This window comes from Patiria miniata, unplaced genomic scaffold, assembly GCF_015706575.1.
Source record: "Patiria miniata isolate m_02_andy unplaced genomic scaffold, ASM1570657v1 HiC_scaffold_3, whole genome shotgun sequence".
NCBI classification, from domain to species: domain Eukaryota; kingdom Metazoa; phylum Echinodermata; class Asteroidea; order Valvatida; family Asterinidae; genus Patiria; species Patiria miniata.
Genome location: NW_024037069.1, coordinates 41467471 through 41494486, shown reverse-complemented (window position 1 = coordinate 41494486; position 27016 = coordinate 41467471). Strand labels below are relative to the sequence as shown.

The following is a 27016-nucleotide window of genomic DNA, read 5'->3' as shown; positions in this document are numbered from 1 at the left end:
CCATAGGTGAAATGACAGCGATATGAAATATGCACATTACATGTATATTTGTCGGATTAACAAAGATAAAAATCAGTAATTTACGATGAACTTTTGAAATAAAATATAGTGCGAAGCTATATAGCTACGGTCGCATTTTAGAATTATTTTATCAATAGGTCTATTATTTGTGAAACTAAGGCGAGTTATATAGATTTTTTACTCATCACGTAGGCATAGGCTATAGGTTCGTTGCTTGTCTTGTAAGAAAACTAAATTGGTAGACAAGGGGGCTTTACGAAAACATAAGTGGTCATCATTTGGGCCAAATTTCGCACACTTGGTTTCAATTTTTTGAATACCATTTTGCAAATTTAGGCCTAAAATATATCTTGCACTGTTTTCGTAAAACGCACATTAGTACTTTTTAAAATATTGCTGGGTGAACATTTCTCGAAAAGTCAATGGTCAGCCCACCAAAAATTTTAAAGAAAAAGATGACAAGTTGATCATCATTTTCTGTGCAACCTGAACACCTGTGAGAGTTTTGAGTATTTTTAAAAGAGTGTTGAAGTATTGGGACTTATCACTAGTGTCTATGGGACTGAATTGCTTTGACCACTTGGTGGCGCTCTTCATGAAACTACCTTTGCTATGTCACAATCGAATGCAATCGTCGACGGTCATGTAACACTTTAAGCACCGTGTTTTCAGCTTTTTCAGAACTCGTGGTGAAAGCGAGATCACGAGCATCATGAAAATAAGGTTTGGGACCTGAATATCATTAAGTTAAAAATAAGAAGGAATATCTTCCTTAGTTAGGATATTGTCGGAAATAAATATGTGTCTGCCGGTCGACCACTCGGTTCCACGTTCCAACATGTCTGCATAGGCCTACTCCGCCTAGTTCCTTTTGTCATGTTTGTACCATGGACGAAGCTTTCTCCATGTTTATAAATTGTACAAAGCCTGAAATAACTAGTGTGCACAAACCCTATGAGACTGGTCTGAAATATTCCCAGTGTTTTCTCAGTAAATGCTTCAAAATTTTCCCTGGTAAATTTGACTTTTTAGGACATGTTATCGCTTTCTGATGGCTGATGATAGGTCACTGCATGCAGGGGAAAGTTAGTGATGTCCATATATGGAATTCTTCCCAAAGTGGAAATCTACTAGGTGCTGTGAGCGTGAATTTTATTTTACATTCAATTTTCTAACAAAATAAAAAAATGTACCGGTAGGCCTACTCATTCTGAAATACATTTTTCATGTTCTTTAATTATTGGTAAAGAGGATCATTGAAACTCTACGTTATCAACCAGCTTTTCTTGTGTTCCATTATTGAACACTTAGATTTCAGATAGATTTTAGATACATTTTTAGATTTTGTTCAACAAGATTCTAAAGGCCTGTTGGCTGTTGTACAACACACAACTGAAACATGCGTAGGCTAATTAATTTGAGTTAAATACATGGTCACAATTGCACAATCATCTGGTCATATTAAATGACATATTAGCCTAACATATCTTCTTCATATATTCTTCTGCCTTTGACAGACACTGATGAAAGATATTGAGACTTGGTTCGTGGTTCCCATAGCTGATAACATTTCTTGTTGTCTACATCGGCAAGTATGGCTTCATCATCTCCAGTAGCAGCTGAAGAAAGCGGCAGCACGTGTACCAATAAGACATCACACGTTGCTTCCAGTAGTGCAGAGATGGACCAGTCCTGCAGCAGGCAAGGTGAAGTACATGTACAGTATACTAATAAATGAACTACCAAGTTGTATGCCCAAAATGTGGGCGATTATACTGCTGCATTGGTTAAGTCTTGGCAGTCATATCTTGGCGATCGTGTAGTGTAGGGAACAAAATGCACTTCAAGATTATTAGACTGACCAAACTAGTTGGCGATGTTACGCCCCAACTATCGCATTGGTCCCAACTATAGTTGGGCCTGTCCCAACTGTAGTTCCACAGTTGGGCTGGCCCAACTATAGTTAGGCCTGTCCCAACTATAGTTGGGACGGTCCCAACTGTAAGTTCCACTGTTGGGCTGGCCCATCTATAGTTGGGCCACTCCGATCCTTTTATTTTGCGGTGTCCCAACTATAGTTTACATTGATGTACAACTATAAAACGTTCCCTACAACTCTGATACACGTCTGACTTTACTGGGGACCACTGAAATTAGCTATTGATGGGGCGAATCTATAGTTGGGCCACCCCAATCTTTTTATTTTGCGGTTCCAACTATAGTGTACATTGTTGTACGATTATAAAACATCCCGTACAACTCTAATACACATCTGACTTTACTTTGGACCAATGAAATAATCTGGGTGGGGACCATCTGTAGTTGGGCCACCGCAATATTTTTATTTGGCGGTCCCAACTATAGTTTACATTGATGTACGACTATAAAACATTCCCTACAGCTCTGTTACATGTCCGACTTTACTTGGGACCTTTGACATTAGCTATGGGTGGGGCCCATCTATAGTTGGCCGGCCATGGCAATCTTTGAATTTTGCAAAATGTTGCTGGACAATAAAACCCAGCAGCTGGACAACTCATCCAACTAGGCAGTACCACGTGACTGGCCAGCCTTGCGGCATGCATGCACGACGAATACACGGTTCCAGCGCCGCGGAACATTTAATCCAACAAGATCTATCAAGCATGAAGCATCCGGCGCAACTCCAGTCCTAACTAATGCGATTGTTGGGGCGTAACAGCGACATTCTCAATGAACAGGTATGTCATAGAAAGAGGGCAGGGTTTTGATTTTTTGAGGGAAATTTGGGGGTAAAATGACGATGACAGTGCTACGACAACACGCAACCTGAAAATAAAGATGGCGAAACACTGCCATGACTGCGGGCGATGTACCATGAGCACGCACGGCACGCTGAATCGCAAGGCACAAACCGCGCAGGAAAATCGTGAATTCTACCCCAAGAAACTGTTCAAAATTGCAAAACAGGTGTCATTCGAAGTCTGCTTTTTATTTTAAAGGTGATTTTTGAGCAATAAAAAAAACATTTTTTGACTCTAATTTGATCAAAACAAAACAGGGGCCCTACACTACATGATCGCCCCCTTTTTCCCCAAGATAGCTGATTTTCCAAGACGATCGTCGATGGATGATAGATTCCATTTTCTTAACTCTTCTGCTGATACACAATTGTGTCCAAAAGAGCCGTCTCCCTTTCTACATTGCTACAATTTTGTTGGAAACAAATAAAAAGACAGTATACTGACCAAATTTGCAAATAAAAATATTGCAAATGTATGAATTTAAAAAAAAAACAAAGGAGGCGGACGGGAAAAGGGAAGTGGGCGGGAAGGAGAAACTGCTTTATTTTTGTATTTGGCCTTAAGTAACTTTGAGACCTAACGATGCCAAAGTTCATGAAATTATTATCAGTGATTTTCCTTTTGTATTAGCTTTCACAGGCTGGTGGGCTGCAGTTCTGTGTTCTTTAGTTTGAATCTGTGGCTTCCTGAGATAAGAAATTAGGACTATGAACCGTGCCACGCCTATTCAAATTAACTGTGATTATATTACTTTCATAACTTTTACATCTTTCAGATATTGGTCTACCAGCACATGTACGAAATGGTTTTGACCAAAGGGAACAAGAAGAGGAACCTGTGCAGAAAATGGACACCGTTGACCAGCCCGGTGTTCCAGATGTTTTGACCCCAACTGCAAGCTCAACGATCCTAGCGCCAACTACAAGTGCCTCAAGTACAATGGTTTCTGCTGAAAAAATGCAGACACCCAAGACTGCCACTAATGATAGACTGTCAACTTCTGATCACGAGACGCCAACTGCAAGCTCGTTAATCCGAGTACCAACTACAAGCCCCTCAAGTAAAACCCCATCCGGTGAGAAAGCACGGGCAGTCAAAACAGTCAGTGACAAACTATCAACTTCTGAACACGCAAGGCCAACTGCAAGCTCGTGGACAAAACACCCCGCTGGTGAAAGCAGTCGCGTGATTGCATCTGGAAGCCGCGACATGCCGTCGACAAGCAAGAAGGACATCTTCAGCGTGGACACCAGCCTGATCCCGTCGGTGCCCGGCCAGCTGCAAGCCACGGAGCTTCAGGGTCTGGAGGGGGTCAGCGTCTTCAACCAGGAGGAGTTTGAGAGAGGGGTCATGGAGCAAGTGGACCAGGCCATCACGGTCCGACAGAAGGCCGTGGACCGGGAGAGGGCTGAGAAGGATCTGGACAGGGTGCTGACCGATATACGGTAGGATTTTTTTGTTTTTGTCGTCCATGTATTTAAAAAGTTCATTTTGTTAACTCTAATCCTGACAGATATTTTAAAATCTATTTCGAGATTTTAAAGACCTATGGAGGATTGAGGAGGATTTCTAACGTCAACCTAGCCACTATTGCTTTTTACTCGGGTCTTGGTGCTGCTTGAAAGTTTACATATGAAAGTGCCATTGGGCTGCTACAGGAAGACTCCTCGCAACGTTTTGTTCTGTAGTTGAGCAGCAATTTGTATATGATTACTGTTTTATATAACATTACTTTGTTACAAGTAATCTACATCGAAGATCTACATGTTCATGTGTCAAAGCTCCACCTTTTAACCCCTTGACGCCGGTATTGTTCGGCCACGGACAGCTGCACATTGTCTATGAATGGATGCGCTATGCAGCAGGAATGCAGCAATAGCAGTCCCCCGGCTTATTGGGTTTTATCTGCGTCTAGAGTCGTCAGCCGGCGTTAACCCTAACACCCTAGGCCTTTTTGCTAGGATATAGCCTCAATCCTGCAAAATCCTCCAATTGGCCTCGTGGAAAAATGGCATATAGCCTCAATCCTTCAAATTCCTCCATTATTTCTTGAATATGGTCTGTGGAGGGGTGACCACTGCCTGAATCCTGCAAAATCCTGCGGCAGTGACTGTCAATACATGTATGTTCAGACTTGGCCAGAGACATCCTGGAGCAGTACGGAGGATTTCAAGCATAATCCAAGCCTGTATTTATGCATGGCTGAGTAAAAACAATACAAGGTCCGGCCCAAGACCTTGGCAAAGTGCATCCTGCAAAATTAATAACACACTTTTGCCATGAAAACCTCAATCCTCCAAATTCCTCCACTTTGGCAAAGAGGAATTTGAAGAATTCAGGTCAGCTAGGGTTAAGGAGTTAATCATAAAATTTAATACATATTTTTTATGACTTGATAAATCATATAGTTACCTAACTATTTGATTTATCAAGTGTACCAATTGAAAACACACTAGGAACTCTGCTTGTCCCCAATGAGAATGCTCCATTTTGCAACAAAGCATTCCGAAAGAAACAGAAGAATTCCAAATGAAACAATCTTAGTGAAACTCCTGGGCACGTTTTGAAGCCTTTTTCTGTTCTCCTTTCTTAACGTACAGTTCATGCAAGAAGGAACTGGGCCACCTGGATAGGGCAATTGCCCTTGCAAACGCTAAGTCCTTGACGTCTCCAGTAACGTTTGCTCAGAAGGAGGTACAGAGGAACATCATATCCATGCGCACAAAGAGAGACAACAAGGTACATGTAGATCAAAACGAGTCATGCATTTGCACATACAGGGTGTTGCAAAAAGAAGGAAACCTACTTTTGACAGCAATTTTCACCTACTTGTTCAGCATTTTTCAAGGATTCAAATTCAATGATATTAAAATATTGATCTTTAAACATAAGTGACGAAAATGTGATTGCAATTTTATGCATATTTTGTCTCTGAGATGTGGTAGTTTAAAATTTCACGTGCCAAACCTGTTTGTCCATGGACAGCTTTATTCCATCCACTTGACTGAGCTCCGGATTATAATTTGAAGACAATAAACACTATACTAGACTTACATGTGGACAACAGTGATTTTGTGACTCAAAGTAGCATGATAAGACTATTGCGATTTTTCAAAGATTTTTTTTCAAGATGTATGATTAAAGAACTATACTTTATTATTAAAAAAAATATGGCTCAAATAAGTTAAGTAAGTAGGGTAACATTCCTTTCATCAGAGAGTTTACTAATTTTTGCATCACCCTGTAAAAGAATAAATGTGCTTGGAGTATCTGTTCAATTTGGTTATTCTGAAACACTTTTGACCAAGTTCATACTTGTCCAAAACCACGTTCGAAGTGGACTAAATTTCGTAAAAAGTTCAGGTGAGTGATTGTTAACATTCCATTGTGGTTATACTAACGTACATCCGCACTTGGATTAATTTCGGTCTGGTGAAAGTCATTTGTTTGTACGTAAACTTTACCAGATTCGCATTGGGACGTCCTGCTCTTTACCGTTAACTTAGCACTGGACGTGGTTGTGGAAAGAGCGCCAAATAATGTCGCAGAACACAGCAAAAATACGGTAGAATCTCATGTAGGCCTTGGCATGTGAATTACAGAGGCCAATTTAGGCGACTCACATGGAAGTCTCGTGATCATAACGTTAGTTAAATTACAAAGCAGTGGAACTTTTCAGTAATGTAAAACTAACAATGCTATTCTTCCCTGGCCCTGTGAAACCAACTGCTGCAGACCGTAAAACTTAAAATCGATGGTTGACAGTTGACAATTTGGGAAGTTTACCGGCTGTCTGTCCACACTGAAATAATTTAGTTAAGTTGAAAACAGTCTCTGGGAAGTTTACAACAATCTCCATTAGTTTAACCCCAAAAAAGTCCAATGCGATCATGGCTATTGTCAGGTCATTTTGACTTGCTGAACAAGTTCAGGGCTTTAGTTACCCAGACTGTGTTCAAGTGCCTGCCGGAAACAAGAATTGGAACTGGAGTTGACTCTTAAACTGCACTAGGATATGAGATTGGAGCTCTCGTATACATCTGAATCAACTCAGAACCTGTCACTTGTTTATTGAAATCCCTGCCTAGGCAAAGCAGCTGAAGACACTGCGTGCTCGTCAGCGATCACTGCTTGCCAAGCTGAGCGGTTCAGACGTTGCTCCGCAGGTCTCAGAAGATGACGGAGGTGAGGAAGATGGTCTATCCGTTTCACTTTACACCTAAAGATACCACACCAACTTACCCGCAACTTGTACTTTTACTAGTTATTCCACAAGCACATGCAGTGCAGAGCTCCCAACATGTACGATTTTGACGTACTTTTTACAGTTTTGCACCCATTTTACGCTTCTAGGATTTTGTTCTTCAAATTGACAATTTTTGGCAACTGATGGAAGCAATGACATTGACGATATAGTCCAATGCCATCAATCCACTGCCTTGAAGATATTTTAGGCTCTCGATCAAGATATTGCAAGGCGAAATATCAAATGGACAAGCTGTGTATCATTCGGCGCTGATAATGCCAGTGTGATGTTTGGAATTTTTTACTACCTTTTTGTTTAAATGGTGACATGCCGAACAATAAATAGCGGCTCAATGAAAAGTACTCTTTCTGAAATCTGAATGTTGGGAGCTGTGGCAGTGCATCTGTGTTCCATATGCCAGGAGAATGAAAGTCCAGTATGGTTTAGGTTTTCACCTGTAGGTTTATTGTCAGAAATCAAGCTAAATAATCACAGTGCTTGAATATTTTGATCCTTCGTTCCATAGATGATGAAGAAAGGAATGTAGAAACATACCAGCATTTTCTGTGCAGCAGTCCATCCTCTGACGGTATTCCATCCATTGCGCCGGAGGAGACGGAGCAAGAACGTCTGATCCGACTCGGCGAGATGACCCCCTTCGGATCAACGGTCCAATCAAAGGCCTCGACAAGCAAGGCGACCACATCAACGGCGAAACCCGCCCCAAGGCCTATGACTGACTTTGAGAAGTTTATGGTGCAGAAAACCGAGGAGGACATGACAAGACGCAAGAAGGTCGTGGTGCGGAAAAAGACGCCCATCAAATCCAAACCGGAATCCGTCGTGCCGACGAGCTCAGAGAAGAAAACTCAAGCAGGGCAATCAAGTGGAAAGATGTTTTCATCCAAGACCAAAGCGTCCAGCAAAACTGAAGGGAAAAAAGTTAAGGAAAAATCTAGGAAGCACAAACCGGAAGTCGCCAAGAAGAAATCCGTGAAGGACTCCAGCCAGAGGAAGGAGGGAGCCGCAAGTGACTCGTCGGACGATGGTACGTATTTCGTCTACAAGCCCGTCCGAAGCGAGTCCTCAAGCTACCCGAAGGCTCACAAGAGACGGAGAAAGGCCAGGGACCTGCGTCCTCACTGGGGGAGCGACGAAGAAATGAGCGACTACTGCGAGGACAGCGCGGGAAGTGACGAGGATTACACGCCGGGGTTTGACGACTTCTCACAGCCATCGGACGAAGGTACAGTATTGTGTACTTCATCAGACTATTCGCTTGTGCATCAGTGCATACACTGGAGCTCTCTTGTGTTCTTCAGACAGTAATGTAGATTTCATGCTGGAAAATTTTGAAGTAAAGGATTTGAAAATTACTAAAAGTAGAAAAATGTAGTCACTTAATCATTCAGCAGATACATGTATGTATGTAAGAGTTTAATTACGGAAAAGTATCGTAATGTCACATTAGCAGTGTTTGCCTGATAGTTTTTCATTTATACCTGAACATTCCATATTCTACTTTCCATTTAACTCAGCATGCAGGTTATAGCTGAAGTGAACCCTAAGCCGTATCCTTTGAGTGATCCCCGTTTGCTAATTCCCAGGTCTTTGGGCGTGATCCCTGGCTACATTGCACATACAATTTTTGGCTTCTGACTAGCACCCCTTGAACAAAGACATTGACAAAATGGGGAACCTGCGCCAGCATAATGCTGGATGGCACAGTTGGTTGAGCACCGAAAAGGCAATACAGAGGTCGCAGATTCAAACCCCACTCCAGCCAAGTTCTTTGTTGGACTTTCAAAAATTATTACAATGCACATGGTCATCTCCCTTTGTGGTGTACTTGAGCAGGGTAAGGCCAAAAAAAAAAAATTCGGTCTCTGGTCAGACCAAAGTTCCGGAATTGACGCGGCCACGTGGATTTTGCTTTGTTGGTGTCCTCATGTACATTGGTGTCCTCCATAATTTGCCTTGGTGCTTTCGATCATTTGCCTTGGTGCAATTTCCCATTCCTTGGTGCTCTTTGGTAAAAAAAAATTGAGGAGGTGCGGAAATAGAGGTGCGGAACATTTTGGGAAAAAAAAAAGATCGACGCGCATGTTTAAAATCGACGCGTGTGCTGACCAGAGACCGACTAATTTTTTTTTTGGCCTAATAATGATGTAGTGCCTTCAGCACCAATAACGGTGGATGCGTGCACTTTATAAATACCCATTATTATTATTACTATTACTTGTTGTTTTTTAAATAAAAAAATGCAAGTAATGTCAATAACTTCCAAAACTGGATGGTGACATTTTTCTGACCATCTTTGACTGCATTAAGGACTAAAAATTGTTCAAAAACAAACAGAATTGTACCATGATATCTCTCTTCCTTTTGCTTGATTCACACGTTGCACTGGTACTTGGGGTGTTCGGGTAATGGTTAAAAAAAATATCACAAACTAGCGAACACGGCCAGCACAACAGGACCAGTTAATAGATTATGTGTGCTATCCATACCAGTGAACGCCCAAATCACATCACAGAAAAGCTCGCCATTCCTTGAAATAAGTTTCAGGCATGTCTGAATGCCTTGATTGTAACAACACTTCATTCCCGTATCGCTCAGATGATGAATACAGCTCCCCACTCCAGAAGAAGGCCAATAACCGCGGCCGTAAGCCCAAGGTATCTACGGAGGATTTTGAGGACGGCACTATTGCCTGTCTGGATGATCTGAAGAGAGCATACGGTGTCAATGTCAAACGCTCCAGCAGCCACCGCAAGTCCAAGTGCAAGGATGACGCCACTCAGGATATGTACTACCGCAGGCTGAAGTAAGTACTAAGCATCAAGGCCCAATGTATGCATGAGGGTCCTATATGAATCAGCCACCAGGTTCCTCTAAATTTGCCAGGCACAGAAAGCATTTAATAATGATAATGCAGTCTTATATAGCGCAAGTATCTACCAACAATTAGGTACTCAAGGCGCTGGAGATTATGTCTGTTATTAAAGAAAGGTAAATAAAGTATATGAGAAATATGAGACCCATTATGTTGCACCTTATAAGGGTTGACAAGGTGCTGCGGCGCATATTGCAGCCACTGCCAGAAACACCGGGGCAAACCCCTTCTCTTAGCGATAAGTGTTACTGGGTTCTTTAACGTGCACTACACAACACATGGGACCTACGGCTTTAGCAATAATGGTAAAGTGCCTTCCTCAAGAGCACAAGCACCATGTTCCCACGGTCAGGATTTGAACCCATGTACCACAGCACATAAGCACACGGCACACATTTACTAGTCTAGATTACTTTGGGGTGTTCCTTGCCCTGCCAAGTTTTAAAACAAGTCTTGGAACATTTTGACAAAATTTATTTTGAGCGTTCCAGAACCACAAGGTGGGAGTCTGTGACCCGTCGTATGCTTGTAACTCTGATGTAGGCACTGGTTCGACTGCGTATGGCGTGAAGTACGTTCTAGCGAAGTGCATTTACGGATAGCACCGGAATCGGATACCTGATATGAAAAAAAACCAGGTATCCGGGTACCCATTAAAGAAACCCAACCCCACAATTCTAATCTCGGAAGTTGCCATTCAGATTGTTCATAAAGAGCCAAACAATCATTCTACCACATCAGTGCGTCAACACCATGTACCTTTTTCCAGTAGCCTGGTTTTCATTTAGAAAAATCTCCACAAATGACATTCAAAACCTTTCTTTTTCATTGTCTGAGAAGTTACTTAGTAATATGTAAAGTTGGTTACGGGTACCCGATCCCATAGCCTGGAACCGGTTCCTGACATCAGTCAGGAATACTAAGGTACCCGCTTCCAATGCACAACCCAAGTACGCACAATATTTTGAAAGTGCACAAGCTTGTTTCATCTTTGCATGATGATTTTGGGGTGTTTTTGTTTTTGGATTAAAGGGACACTAGGTCCTGGAACAGCCCAATTGGGCTACAAAACGCGCTTTGAATGAGATGATGTGAATCGGAAATAACATTTGAAAGTAGGATATAAACATCCACACAACTATCCTTTTAAAACTGGGCGTTTTTGTGTTATTCCTGTATTATGCGTGCGAGAACGAATTTCGGGGTCCACTTTTGCGAGCCCATAAATTCGAGCTGTTTGGATGCTAGTTGTGATTTCATGCGTATAGTGTTCGCCTTTTGCGGACGTTGAAGAAACCACTTTTTTTCGCATTGGTGATTGGCCACCGCTGTTCCCGAGACACACAACCTGTATATGGTACACTGAGAACGACACGAAAAACGTATTCGTACTCCGTCATGTCCGATGTAAACAAGCGGCCTTTTTTGTCTTTTCTTGGGAACGGTAAGACATTAGGTTGGTTTCCTTTCAACCAGATGTTTGAAATAGGCTAAGTAAACAATCCAAAACATAAAATTTTCGGGATTTCAGGACCTAGTTCCCCTTTTATTATTGTTAAATTCCTGACTCATATGTTTTTCCAGGGAGCATCGCCGTTCTGAGTTGCTCAAGAAGCAGCGTCGTATTGAGCAAGGGGTAGTGGACAGCGACTCTGAACCAGAAGACATGCAGTTTGATGGAGGGTTTACCGTCCCTGGAAAAATGTGGTCTAATCTCTACAAGTAAGCACATCTCTCCATGCAGTGGATTATGAACTTGCAGTTAAATTTCACCCAGAAACGTGTTCTTGGTTCATGTACCCGATAAGGCCAAAAAAAAAAAAAAAGTTCTGCTTCCGGTTTCCCTACCGACCCTATTCTGACAGCCCCTACCCTAATTTTGTTATTGGAAAAATGAGAAAATAACACCCGGCAAAACCATCAATTTCTACCTACCCTTGACTACATGCAGAAGCCTCCATGTGATCGTACACAAAAAAAATTTGCCTAAAAAAAAAATAATTCCCTACCTACCTACCCTACTTTCAAATGCCATGTAATCGGAAGCAGAAGTATTTTCATTTTGGCCTAATATCAAAGTTAAGATTCTGAAATAATCTAAGTTCACCCTTGGCTTATAACGTGAAAGCTACCATCTTCATTGTCTGCGGAAATTATAAGTAAATACTACAGGGTCGTTATAATTATATTGCTAGGAATATAGCAATGTAAAAAGAAATATATTTATCAAGGTGAAACTCGCAAATAGTACGGGAAATGCATCTTCAATGTTAAACCTTATATTTCAGGCTAGTCGAAACGTTGAGACCAAAAACAAGTTCCTTTAGAACTTACAGCAGGACTGTTCTTATCAGAACAAAAAACTACTTAGCAAAAATGATAATAAGCAGGACAAGTTCTTTTCAGAACTAATATCTTCTAAGCAGTAGTTATTACCACATGGTGTTACCGCAAACCGAAACGATATTTCAGTTCTTGTTATTTGTGATTTTTTTTGTGATAGGTACCAGAAAGTCGGAGTGAAGTGGTTATGGGAGTTACATCAGCAGCAGGCTGGAGGCATCGTGGGAGATGAGATGGGCCTGGGCAAGACTATCCAGATGATTGTCTTCTTTGCCGGACTGAAGGCCAGTAAAGTACGCAACCCTGGGTCCAGGTGAGCAGGCAGAGGAGAGGATCATTTCTGACCTCTGTTTTTGCCACGACGGTATAAACAGTTCACGATACAATGGGCCACAAAGAAGTGAGCGTTGGCCAGTTTTGTCAGTGCCATGGGCATCGCAAGGGAGGGGGGGCCAAGGGGGTGGGGGAGGGCCCAGCAAAAGCAACCAAAAAAGACTTCAGAAAGACTTAAGCTCGGTTCGTACTTCATGCAAAAGCGAAAGCGCAGCGAATTTGTGACGTTAAAAATACATTCGAAGCGCATCCGTGATTGTTGACGGCATGAATTCGGCTTCGCACTTGCTTTCGTGTGAAGTATGAACCGGGCTTAATCCAGCTAATAATATCATCCATTTCTGAGGTGCGTGTATTGCATGCATTCTTACAGTCCAGGTGCCCGTGCATTCTGGTAACCCTATTGGTTGAAGGAGCATTATGTCTGTGTATACCAAATGCGTTCCAGTACGGTCGCACCTCAGTAATGGCTACTAATTGAGGTCACAGATTCAGTCTGGTTCTGTTGTTTGTAGGTACATTGGTGTTGGTCCGGTCTTGATCGTCTGTCCAGCCACCGTCATGCATCAGTGGGTCAAGGAGTACCACAAATGGATGCCAGAGATGAGGGTAGCTGTCCTACACGACTCGGGGTCTCACACTGGAACAAAGGTGAACAACCAAAAACCTTTCATCTCGGATATGCAGGTCACCCAGACTGATTGGTCAGACAGGCCCTGCTCTTGAAATAAGACTTGGTTGAGAATGTATTTTTTGGGTGAAAATCCTCTTTGATATTCTGATATTTCCACAAAATGATGTTACAGTACACTATGATCTAAAAAATGTCTCCGAAGTCTCTTTGCTTGGGAATAAATGCCTGAAATGTTCACATTAGAGCTCATTAATTGCATGTTTGCAAATTTGGCGGCCACTGTGACAATTTCCGACATTTTGTGTGGTTGTGTTAAAATGTGGAATATGCCTACCAGTTGGTTTTGAGTAAGACATTTTTCTCTTAATCGAAATCATTGAAAAATTATATTTTTTGACTTGCGGACCGAAAAGGTTTGATTTTTTTATCGAAAAGGTATATATGAATGGGTTTTCGGCGAGGGTAATTATCAGCATCCAGACTCCAACCGGTCTTAATCAGCATCTTTAAAACCTCCAAAACACACATTTGTTCCCTTATTGTTATTGCTGTTTTCATTCATTTATGCTCAACAGAGGGCCTTGATCCATGATATAGCCCTGAGCCACGGGACTCTAGTGACTTCCTACTCAGGAGTGCGTATACAGGAAGAACTGCTGCTGAAGCATGACTGGCATTACATCGTACTGGACGAGGGACACAAGATACGTAATCCTGACGCTGCAGTCACGCAGTCATGCAAACAGGTAGGACTTTTACCGCCTTCTAGAAATTTGACATGATGTCTCAATTGAGCTTCTCTGTCAAGAAACCAGAGATTGTGTTAACTCTTTAGAAACTGTACCACATTGTATTACATGGTGTTTGTTCACTGATGGATAAAAAAACATTGAGTGCTTGCGCGGTGTTGGACAGTACAGGCCAGGGAGTAATAAGCAGGGTGGTTTTGGGTTAACCTGAACTTCCAAGGCCTTTTAGCCAAGAATATTTCATTTCTCTAAAATCCTCCTGCATACGGGAAATGAATTACACATTCTTTGTGCATGAACTTTCAGGGAGCATTGAGCTACATCTAAATTTCATGAAAGAAATTCATCAGGCTGGTAAAATTTCAACTTTGTAAATGAATTTTCTATAAACACAGCGTTCTGAAGATGACTAGTGAAACTAGTCGAAACGTAAACAAAACTACGTAAATAGTTGGCTGTGTTTATTGAAAATTCATTTACAAAGTACATGTGAATTTATAGTGGCTGAGCCCTAAATCATACAAAATCCTCAAAATTCTCGTGGTTTACTTTACATAATCTTTGAGGGTTAGGGTTACCGAAGGTAGTTTTGGTATAGGATTCCGAAGATGATACAAAATAGTTGGTATCGTACAAATTTTGAGGTGTTTTTTTTCAGGTGCTTTGGCCAGATTTTCATGATCTTTTGTAGGCATTGTGGTGTGAAACTTATTTAAATCCTCTTTCTCTGGCTGGCAAATTCAACACAGCCAATCCAGCAGTTATTGATCAATCAATTTAAGTGACTGTTTTTAACTTAATAGCTCCCTGCCTACATAAAGCAGGATGGACTGGCTGAAACTGTTTAGGTAACTTGATACAGTTTTGCCTTGACTGCAGGAGGTTGATAAGCCAGCTGTGCCTAGTTGTTTTGTCTGTTGATGGAGTTTGACTAGTCACAGTGCCTACAAGAAATATGATCTGACTGTTGGTGACTAGCCTATGTAGAAGGGGGGGGGAATTATTATCATTATTATCATTATTATTTTTGCTTACCCTCCAAAGGGGCATTTATTTTTTTTACATACACACAAAACAAAATTCTACCATAAACTAATCAATCTACACAAAACATTCAAGATTTGCCATTTATTTAAAAACCTATGCTTAGTATTATTTGCAAAGGCTATCTTTTCTCCACATTGTAAAGAAATCTGACCAAATCCTCAAACTGAGCCAGTATGATGTTAAATGAGGTTCAAAAGCAGGTCAGGATAATATATGTTGCACCCGAATACAATAGATTTGTAACATAAATTTAAACGCACATGTGATTGGCTTTCCCACCAGTTTTCAAATTGAATCCAAACCTTTTTAACTTGTTCACAAGCGTACAGAATATGCATCACTGTCTCGGGAAAATTAGAACAAGTGATTAATTATTGATGTTTCTCCCTTCTTTTTTATTCTTTCAATCTTAAATCTTAGTTTCGTACCTGTCATCGGATCATCCTGTCCGGTTCCCCCATGCAGAACAATCTCCGTGAGCTCTGGTCTCTCATCGACTTTGTCTTCCCTGGCAAGCTGGGCACCCTGCCCGTTTTCATGGAGCAGTTCTCTGTGCCCATCACCATCGGAGGCTACTCAAATGCCACACAAGTGCAGGTATGTGTAGAAACCGCAAAGATTGTTACTGGTACAATGGGATGTGATTACCTTTTGAAATGTGGTTTTGCTCTTCACCGACGTAGTCTTATAAGAAGTGTTTTCACCGATTGGAAAGCTTGCAAGATGCAGTTTGTCATAATTTTGCTTTTCACCAACATAATTTTTTTTAAGCTCTATTCTCCTGCTGTGAAGACGGTCAGAGCATACTGACCGAAACAATGAGTTTATACCTCTGGTTCTTTTCAGAACCATTCTCTCAGTTTGAGAAATTATTCCCACATGGTGTTTCCGCAAACCTTTCATTCATCAGTACCTCCAACTTGCAAAGCCTCAAATTTTACTTAACTCCATTCTCAGTGTTGCTGAGAGATTGCAAAAAAAAAATCACGAAGTACTGCTTAAAAGTCAAAACCTTGCTCGAGCGCAAATCAAACCCACGACCTCCTGCTTATGAGTGCAGATGTCTGAATCACTTGAACACTGAGATTGCAGGGGTCTGCTGGCTGTTTCAAATCTGAAAATGAAGCAGGTACCACGATTGATAACTTAAATGATGGAATTCAATTTACAAATTTTGTTTTAAAGCCTACATGGACATGCAACATTGAAAATAGGCTTCATTGAATTAAACTCTGCAGTCATGCCAGTTGTAAAGTTTAGCGTTAAACCTTTGTGGAAGTTTCATGGCTCAGAACTCTTTTTGCCCATGGGTCTTAATGATTAACCTCTCGATGTTTTTGATCACAAACTCCAGGTGCAGACAGCATACAAGTGTGCCACCGTGCTTCGGGACACCATCAACCCGTACCTACTAAGACGAATGAAGGCCGACGTCAAGCAGAGCCTTCAGCTACCTGACAAGAATGAGCAGGTCTTATTCTGCAGGCTGAGTGAGGAGCAAACCGAGCTGTACAAGGAGTATCTGAACTCCAAGGAGTGCCAGCTCATATTGAACAGGGAGTACCAGGTGAATATACGCCTATTGACTGCTATTGAGGGCATTAGTGCAGGTCTTCTTGTACTGTCTATTAAGTTGATACAGCTGTACAAGGAGTATCTGAACTCCAAGGAGTGCCAGCTCATATTGAACAGGGAGTACCAGGTGAATATACACATATTGACTGCTGTTGAGGGCACTACTGCAGGTCTTGTTATACTGTCTATTAAGTTGATACAGCTGTACAAGGAGTATCTGAATTTCAAGGAATGTCAGCTCATACTGAACAGGGAGTACCAGGTGAATATACACCTATTGACTGTTGTTGAGGGCAATAGTGCAGGTCTTCTTGTACTGTCTATTAAGTTGATACAGCTGTACAAGGAGTATCTGAACTCCAAGGAGTGCTAGCTCATATTGAACAGGGAGTACCAGGTGAATATACACATATTGACTGCTGTTGAGGGCACTACTGCAGGTCTTGTTATACTGTCTATTAAGTTGATACAGCTGTACAAGGAGTATCTGAATTTCAAGGAATGTCAGCTCATACTGAACAGGGAGTACCAGGTGAATATACACCTATTGACTGCTGTTAAGGGCACTAGTGCAGGTCTTCTTGTACTTTCTATTAAGTTGATACAGCTGTGCAAGGAGTAGCTGAACTCCAAGGAATGCCAGCTCATACTGAACAGGGAGTACCAGGTGAATATACACATATTGACTGCTATTGAGGGCACTAGTGCAGGTCTCCTTGCACTGTCTATTAAGTTGATACAGCTGTGCAAGGAGTATCTGAACTCCAAGGAATGCCAGCTCATACTGAACAGGGAGTACCAGGTGAATATACAACTATTGACTGCTATTGAGGGCACTAGTGCAGGTCTTGTTATACTGTCTATTAAGTTGATACAGCTGTGCAAGGATTATCTAAACTCCAAAGAGTGCCAGCTCATACTGAACAGGGAGTACCAGGTGAATATACACCTATGGACTGCTATTGAGGGCACTAGTGCAGGTCTTGTTATACTGTCTATTAAAATTGATCTAGCTGTGCAAGGAGTATCTAAACTCCAAGGAATGTCAGCTCATACTGAACAGGGAGTACCAGGTGAATATACAGCTATTGACTGCTATTGAGGGTGCTACTGTAGCCAAGCAGACGAGACAAGGTGGTAAACTCGCGTTCAGTTGGAAACTTAATACATGTATTCCGGTTGCTCAGAAAAAGTTGCTGTGGATGATAACTGCAAGAATTTCAGTCCTAGATTGTTCAAAAACTCACTCACAAGGAAGATACATCAAGCCAAATTGTAATTTCATATATTTTTTTAATTTCTAAACTTGTTTTTCCATTCAGGTCTTTGCAGGGCTTATTACTCTACGCAAGATATGCAACCACCCCGACTTAGTCAGCGGCGGCCCCAAGATCATCAAGGGTGACCAGAGTGCCGAGGCCGTCCTGGCCGCCAACGATCCCAAAATGCAGTACGGCTACTGGGAGCGATGTGGGAAGATGATCGTGGTCAACTCGCTACTGAAACTCTGGCACAAGCAGGGCCACAGGGTCTTGCTGTTCTCACAAAGCAAACAGGTTCGAAAGGGCTCATATTCGTTAAAGTTACTTTTCGTTATACAGTGGAACGCCGCTGTAACGAACATCGTTGGATCCACAGAAGGTGTTCGTAATAACGATCGTTCGGTATAGCGATTTTGAACCACCGGTACCCTCTTTTGACCAATAGTGAACTGGCATTTCTCACGAGTGGTTTTCCCTTTTTTTCCTTGGGGGCATAATAGCCATCTATCGCTCTTCAACATTTAAACACGATGGGTCGTTTGATGTTCGGGAATTAAAAGTGGCCCAAATAGTGTTTAATACACGTACAACTGGTAGATTTTTTGTTAAGCTGTTGACTTTTTTCAACAACAGTGTTAGGTAAGTTTTGTACATTAAAATCAGGAGCAAAGGATAGTGTTCAGTATAGCCAAATGTTCGGTATAGCACTGTTTGGTAAAGCGGCGTTCCACTGTATTTCCCTTCAAATAATACAGGACATCGAGTGGGCTATGCAAACATTGACCATGATAGAGTTCTGTAACAATCATTCACAACACTTTTTTTGTGTTCTATTTTAAAAACAAGACAAAATATGGAAGATACGTAGTGAAGTGTCTCCCTCTAAATTGAAACACCCCCCCCTCCCCCTCTATTTGATGACCCATGCCACACAGTGCAAGAGTGCAAGAATCTTAATAATGATGAACGTTGGACAAATAGGTGCACAGGGTGTGGCACCGGGAGGGAATAAAAAAAAAATAACACGCCAAATAAAAATTATTTTGGGGATTCATTCAATGATTTTATTGAACTGTATCCAAAATTGCCAATCTCTCTTCTAAAGGGTTACAGTAAATGGGAAATGCATTGCAGCCATCCCTCAATTTGTTAAAAATATCGAGTGCAATAACGAGGAGTCAGGAAAAGCTGAGCACACTACCTTTGCGGTAAATACAAAAAATGGGGGATCAGGGTGGCGAAGTGGTGCTTTCCTCATCTTCCACCACTGTGACCCGGGTTCGAATCCAGCCTGGGCCAACATGTGGATTGGGTTTTCAGTCTCTGTCTGATTCCGTGGGTTTTTCCTAGAATATTGTTCTTGGGTTTTCCTCCCGCCACTAAAACTGTAATTTCCTTCCACATCTTCTACCAAGGGGCCACACTGGAAATAAGTCATATTCATCCTTTTCTGGCGCTTGCGCTGTTGGATGTTGTCGAAATATATATAAATCAATAAATATATCAATATATATAAATCAATAAATATATCAATATAATAAATAAGAAACCATCTTAGAACAAAAAAACAGGGAACTAGCTCTACGCAAATTGAAAACAGCTTAGCAAAGATACATTCAGATGCCGTTTGATTTGGGAATTCAGCAGTGTGTCTGTGTGTTTTGAATGTGAAGATGCTGGATATCATGGAGGACTTTGTTAAGCACACATACTCCTACATGCGCATGGATGGCTCAACCTCCATCTCATCCCGACAACCTCTCATCCAGCAGTACAACAGTGTAAGTGTCGCGCTTTGTTTTATTCACTAAAGTTCCATCTGGAACCTTTTTTTGTGTTTGAGACAGGTGCTGCCAGGAACGAACATGCTCAAAGTATAAGAGCGAAAATTGTATAGCTTTTTGATTTGAGAACAAAATGGTTTGATACATGTTTTTCATCCTTTTTAAATTGTAGTAGGGCAGAGAGGGGAACTATTTTGGGGAACTGTGACTTTGACGATTCAAGCATGGCATTTGGCACACAGTCAGAGTATGTCATGAGAAAGATATCTGGCTGTAGGGCCATCGCAGATTTGTACGTTGAAAAAATATAGGTAGAATAACAAGCAATTTCCAAAATTTTCAAAATGGCTGCCATTGCCTGTTATTCTACCTATATTTTTTCAAAGGACAAATCTGCGATGGCCCTATAGCCAGATATCTTTCTCATGACATACTCTGCGTGCCACATTCCATGCTTGTATCATCAAAGGCACAATCCCATTACCTATCTGCTGATTATTTGTATTAGACTACATACTGTTGCTGATATATACTATATACTATGATATACATTCTATGTATACATTAACCAATTAATGCAATTTGTGTATAAAAACAACTTTTGTATTGCGATGTAATGGTCCTTGACAAAAGTAAAGAGACTAAATCTTAAGTTTACGTCTCAGTTTGAGTTTACGGTAAAATCTGACAATAATTCTTCTGATGTATTATATTTCGTAAAAAATTATTTCCTGTATCTCTACCCCCAAAACAGGACCCATCCATCTTTGTGTTCCTGCTGACCACTCGTGTGGGGGGCCTAGGGGTCAATCTGACCGGGGCCAATCGAGTGGTCATCTTTGACCCGGACTGGAACCCCAGCACAGACACCCAGGCCAGGGAGAGGGCGTGGCGCATCGGCCAGAACCGCCAAGTGACCATCTACCGACTGATCACCAACGGGACCATTGAAGAGAAGATCTACCACAGGTAAAAATACAATTTTAATGTATACAATTAATTCTTAATACTATAGGTTTTCCCAGCTATTTTACAACATTTTTCATTCAGGTTCACCAACTGTTGCATTCAATTTCGTCCGAGAAAAATGTCATAAGCTTTTAACAAAACCAATTTAGTCATTTACCATTCAATTTCAAAGTTTGGTCACCCTTTTTCGTCACTGGGTCGATAATATTTGTCATTACAGATCAAATCCGTCTAAGCTGTTGCCATATGGCAGCATTCAGATCGAATTCGTCTTATATAAATCAATTCGACGAATTTGATTTCTGAATAACACGATTAGGCGTAGACGAGTTGAAATCGAATACTCCGGGTCGAAAACGTGTGCTCATAGTTCGAATTTGTTTGGACCAAATTTGAAATTGTCTGACAAAAGACAAAATTAAACATTGAAAGTGCACTAAATCGATGTTGCTGGTCGAAATCGAATATAAGAAACGGTGAATTCGAAAGAAAAATGTTTCAAATAGCCGGGAAAACCTATATTTGAGGTTTTGCATAGTGTAGAGTACATGTACAACTTGTATACCATTTGCAGACATTCAAAAAACGATACTGCCAAAATTTTATAAAATATTAACATACTTGATTGTAAATAAATAATAGTGTCCAGCAACCTATGAAATTATAGCACCTGGTATGTTGTCATTCTCAAGAAGAATATTGTATCAGTACTAACAATAAACCCAAACCATCGCTGTTAAAAAAGGCTTAAATTTCAAATACTACATCAATGAACGATCACGAGTCAGCTATTGGATTTCATGCATACGCTCAGTTACACTAGGTACACGTGTGTAATTTGTTTTCCATGACACAGCTGGCACTCAAGCATGCCCTGTGACCGATGGGTTCTGTGTATGACAGATTCCACAATTTGTACTCTGACAGTTGAAAGCAAACAGCAGTTTTTGATGTTTTGAAAAGTAAATCTTAAACCTAGTGATCAGATTTTTAAAAACGTCAACTTTAAAAACCTTCAATTTTGTTCGCAGCTGATAAAGGCATTTCAGTTGGAGCTGCATTTGGTACATTAGGTTTTGCACATTGTTTCCCTATAGTGAAAAAAAGATGTGAAAGATATAATGAGAGAGGGCAGTCAAGTATCATTATCAGTTGTAATAAAAAGGTAGTCAGCAAAGGGAAATAAAGACTAAAGTCTTAATTTTATACATTCTTTTATCTGTTTTCCAGGCAAATCTTCAAGCAGTTCCTGACCAACCGTGTCCTGAAGGATCCTCGCCAGCGACGCTTCTTCAAGTCCAACGACCTCTTTGAGCTCTTCACCTTAGGCTCGGACAGCAGCAATCACGGCACGGAGACTAGCGCCATCTTTGCTGGGGTCGGCTCGGACGTGAAGGTCAGGACAGCCGCCCGTCCCAGCCCGCCGAGGAAGAAGTCTGTCGAGAAGACTAGAGGCGAGAGAAGAGAGGATGGGGAATCTAGAAAGAGACCCTCAAATAAGAAAACCGAAGATGATGCGGAGAAGAAGACTACACTTGAGGATGCAGCTGGCTGCAGCCAGTCCCTGTCAAACGCATCCCAGGACAGCCCGGGACCAAGCAGAATAAACAGAGGCGCAGAATCACCAGAAGTTGCCAAGGAAAGACCGTCGGAATCGACGGAGCCGCCAAAACCCAATGCCACATCCTCACCATCGAAAAATGGCTCACTCCACAAAGTAGAGAAGAAAAGGAAGAAAAGGAAAGATGCCAGTGAGTTTAACTGACAAAATTTAGTCCATTAACTCATTCAGATCCGGCAACTTTGTGTTGACAAAGCGTTCTGTTGCAAGACTTTGTTAGGTTCAGCAGGGTTATAGTTAATTTATAGTCTCCTTAACGCCCACAACAGACCAGCATTGTCTGGAATGATGGTCTGTTATGAGTGTAATGCCGAACTAAATTGTTCTGAAGAATTGAAACAGTGACGTAAAAATTGGTTGGCTCCACTCGAAAGGCCAGTCTGAAATGGGATGTTACACTGCTTTTACTTGAAGCTCAGAATTTGAAGAAAAAATATTTCCAATTTTTTTTTGTATAATCAGGACTTGATGGTCACCGCATAGCCCATTTGGCCAAGCATGCAGCGTATCGCCCCAAGACAGACAAGGAGGAGAAACCAGCACAGACTGATGCTCAGCAAGACGACTACGTGCTCACTAAACTCCTCAAGAAATCAGGTCAGGAGCATCACCATTGCAACTTGACCACTGCAAGTATTCTCAACAGTGGTATCCAAAACTGCCATATCTGGTGGACTGTTCGCTTGAACATTTTTTGATTTCGTTGCCTTAAAATGTGAATGACATCAGAGTAATAATGACACTATAAAAATGTATGACTTATTATATTCAAGTGGTACTTTTTTCAGGATAGAAATTTCCATTCTGAAATCAAATTGAAATTTGTTTTTGAAAAATAATCGCTACTGTCATGTGAATAAGGATTGAAGCCTTACTTTTGAGCATCTCTAGTGTTTAATAAGGAAACTATCGTTTTTGGTTATAACACAAAGGCGTTTCATAACAAATAACTGAATTACTATCATATTTTAGTAACACACTTAAAATCCATGAGTTCAAAAAAACAAAAACTGAAAAGGTTGAATGCATCACTGCATGAGGAATCCATGTTGTGCCCAAATATTGAAATCCCCCTTGTCACAACTGTATACATGATTACCATTCATTGTAGGCGTGCACAGTGCCCTCCAGCACGACAGCATCATGCAGGCTGGACACCCAGACTATCTTCTAGTGGAAGGCGAGGCGGACCGTGTGGCCAGGGATGCAGTCCAGGCCCTGCGACAGTCCAGACGACACTGCCACCGAGCGTCATCCGGCGTGCCGACGTGGACGGGATCGCGGAACCAGGGAGGCAGCACGCCACCACCTAAAAAGTAAGAGACTGGATTTTTCGAGTGAAGGTTGTGAAGATTTTGTATTTTGTTGGGATGTGTCATAATAGAAGAATGGGAAAATGGTATGTTTTCTTGTTTTGGGTTGAGCTCAATTTCATGGCGCTGCTTACTATAAGAGAAGCGCTGTGGTTTACTGATTACGGTGTTCGACTCGGGTGCTGTGGTACGTGGGTTCGAACCCTGACGGGGGACATGGTGCGTGTGTTCTTGGGCAAGACACTTTACTACAATTGCCTCTCTCCACCCAGGAGTGAGGCAATTGAGGTACCTGTGAAGGTAGAGACCAGAATGCGTCAATCTCGAGCTGCTTTAAAAACAACTACAAACTAGTTATGCGAACAAAATTAGATGCCACGTTTGCACGCATGCCGCATGCGTTCGTTCGTAATTACGAGATGCGCACTCATTTTGGTAACCCTTTTGGTCGAAGAAGCCCGGAGTGCGTGCGTACTACCTGATCGCGACTCGCCTGAGCTTGGTTCCACCTCAGAAAATGGCTGCCGCCAAATTAGTCTATAGGCTTTGAAATTTATGGTTTGTGGTTGACACCGCCATACAATTGGACCCATTAAATTTTCAGGCTTTTTGTTTCACCTTTTCAGCACGGATATGAAATAACTTTTTGAGAAAAAAAATATAAAATATTTTCCTGGAAAAAACTTCTTTCAAAAACTAGATAGAATTTTACTCTTTCTAATGATTATATCTTATCATTTTTCCCCCCTTTTTTGTAGACCCAGATTTGGACAGAAATCCAACAATAAGGTTGCTGGTCTTCTCGGTGGTAGCAAGATACCAAAGGACAAAGACAAACAGCAGGTAAGACCAACAAACACACCTGACTTTACATTATTCAATTATCAATACATTTAAATGTTCTGGGAAACTTTTGAAAACATAGTGAAAGTCTACGAATCTATTAATGGACTCTTCATGTACCCATAGGTACCCATAGGCATAGACCCAATTGTTGACGTTTGTCGAAGTCAAATGAGTAAGACCTGCATTTCTTCTACTACTGAGAATTTCAAAGGAAATATCTGCACTGGGCTTTGAACTTAATCAGTCCTACCAAATTCCCTACATTACTTTTATTCGGTTAACCTGTTTTCAAATGACATTTACCTCTTTTGTTATAACAGAAGCAAGCATCTGCTACTCCTACCCCTAAGCCTCAGCACTTCTCGGGGACCGAGCTGATCGAGACTGCTGCATCTAAGACAAGCACCAAGACAGCCACCCTGCCGTCCTCCCAATCCCTCCTCTCCCAGATGAGGAAGCGCAACTCCCTCACCACCGCCTCAGACCCAGACTCCGTCGCCGGTTCCTCCACGGACCAACCCCAACGTGAGCTGCTGTCCGATATTAGGGATTTTGTGGCCTTCCAGGCGGGCACCCCGGGCCAGGCCAGCACGGCCGAGATCCTGGGGAAGTTCCAGGCCAAGCTGCCGCCCAACGACTCGGCCCTCTTCAAGTCCATGCTGAAGGAGATCTGCCAGTTCCAGCGGGTGGACGGCGGGGGAGTCTGGAGACTCAAGGAGGACTTCCGCTGAAAGAAGTAGATCTTGTTGCCGTTATGCCTCCTCCACTTTGGTGGATGGTTGAGAAGATAGAAAACTCAACAAGGACAAATGCTGAAAGAAGTGAATTGGATCACTGTCACACCGCATGCTACAGGGAGTGAAATCCGGGAAAAAACAAGAAGTTCTACCAAAAAAGGAGATCCCTTTGATGATATGTCGTGTAAAAATCTGCAAAGAGAGACCCAACTGAACACCTTTCTTATCCAGTAGGAACTGAACTTCTCTCGGCAGGGAACATTTAGAGAAGACATTGCTTCTCAAAGATGTAGTCCCATAACTGTCTTTAGTTGAAATTTTGATCAAGTCTTATGTTTGATTGACACCGAATTTAGTTTGAGTCTGCCTGAGAGAATGGAGCTTCATTTTTGAAAATGTAGAAAAGAGAAGTTGTCTCCTTGGTAGAGGTTTTGTGTTTGGTATTTAAAAAATGATGTCTTTTAATCTTCCTGCTCTTAAGCATTTCTTTGACAGGAAGAGATGGATTTAAGTGAGGTAGACATTAGTCTGGTAGCCTTGCATGCACTCTGATCATGGAGGTTGATTGTGTGCATTGATCAAAGTGAGAAATTATGAGGCCAGGTCTATCTTAGTATCAGTTTTTCGTTTCATGATGTTTGTTTTCATATTGGTCAGTTTATGGTTTTGTCAAATTTGTTTAGAGCTGTCAATTGTTTTGGTCAAAGTCAAAGTATTTGATGGTGTGTGAAAATGTTTGATGCTTAGTCAAATGTTTGATGGTTTGTCAAATTGTTTGATGGTTTGTCAAATTGTTTGATGGTTTGTCAAATTATTTGATGGTTTGTCAAATTTTTGATGGTTTGTTAAATGTTTTATGGTTGGTCAAATTGTTTGATGGTTTGTCAAATTGTTTGATGGTTTGTCAAATTTGGTGATCTTGCCGAAAACCATCTAACACTCTGGCAGCACCATCAAACACTCTGGCAATGCCATCAGATACTCTGACAACGCCATCTATTACTCTGGCAACAGCATCTAATACTCTGCCAACAGCATCTAATACTCTGGCAACAGCATCTAATACTCTGGCAACACCATCAAACACTCTGGCAACGCCATCAAACACTCTGGCAACGCCATCAAATACTCTGACAACGCCACCAAACACTCTGGCAACGCCATCAAACACTCTGGCAACACCATCAAATACTCTGACAACGCCACCAAACACTCTGGCAACGCCATCAAACACTCTGGCAACACCATTAAATACTCTGACAACGGCATCAAATACTCTGGCAACGCCATCAAACACTCTGGCAACACCATTAAATACTCTGACAACGGCATCAAATACTCTGACAACACCATCAAATACTCTGACAACAGCATCTAATACTCTGGCAACGCCATCAAATACTCTGGCAACGCCATTAAATACTCAGACAACGGCATCAAATACTCTGACAACACCATCAAATACTCTGGCAACAGCATCAAATACTCTGACAACGCCACCAAACACTCTGACAATGCCACCAAACACTCTGGCAACGCCATCAAACACTCTGGCAACACCATCAAATACTCTGACAACGCCACCAAACACTCTGGCAACACCATTAAATACTCTGACAACGGCATCAAATACTCTGACAACACCATCAAATACTCTGACAACAGCATCTAATACTCTGGCAACGCCATCAAATACTCTGGCAACGCCATTAAATACTCTGACAACGGCATCAAATACTCTGACAACACCATCAAATACTCTGGCAACAGCATCAAATACTCTGACAACGCCATCAAGGCAACGCCATTAAATACTCTGACAACGGCATCAAATACTCTGACAACACCATCAAATAC

General features: G+C 41.6%; 1 protein-coding gene across 1 annotated transcript; it reads left to right on the top strand.

Moving 5' to 3' along the window:
* Positions 1-617: 617 nt before the first annotated feature.
* On the top strand, positions 618-26672 carry LOC119737443 (DNA excision repair protein ERCC-6-like). The gene is made up of 21 exons (XM_038211801.1): positions 618-744; positions 1539-1727; positions 3580-4249; positions 5405-5543; positions 6893-6989; positions 7577-8296; positions 9670-9877; positions 11531-11668; positions 12450-12602; positions 13138-13273; positions 13832-14002; positions 15473-15649; positions 16407-16619; positions 17950-18183; positions 19563-19670; positions 20428-20642; positions 21873-22393; positions 22726-22860; positions 23375-23579; positions 24335-24419; positions 24743-26672. Exons 2-21 carry the CDS (start codon positions 1616-1618, stop codon positions 25151-25153), a joined length of 4848 nt encoding a protein of 1615 aa, XP_038067729.1. The 5' UTR covers positions 618-744; positions 1539-1615; the 3' UTR covers positions 25154-26672.
* Positions 26673-27016: the final 344 nt, after the last annotated feature.

Excerpts from the sequence above, each read along its gene's own strand:
- LOC119737443 (XM_038211801.1), top strand. The coding sequence starts at position 1,616 with ATGGCTTCATCATCTCCAGTAGCAGCTGAAGAAAGCGGCAGCACGTGT. Across the intron at positions 20,643-21,872 it reads GAAGAGAAGATCTACCACAG|GCAAATCTTCAAGCAGTTCC; the intron begins GTAAAAATACAA and ends TCTGTTTTCCAG. Across the intron at positions 24,420-24,742 it reads AGGACAAAGACAAACAGCAG|AAGCAAGCATCTGCTACTCC; the intron begins GTAAGACCAACA and ends TTGTTATAACAG.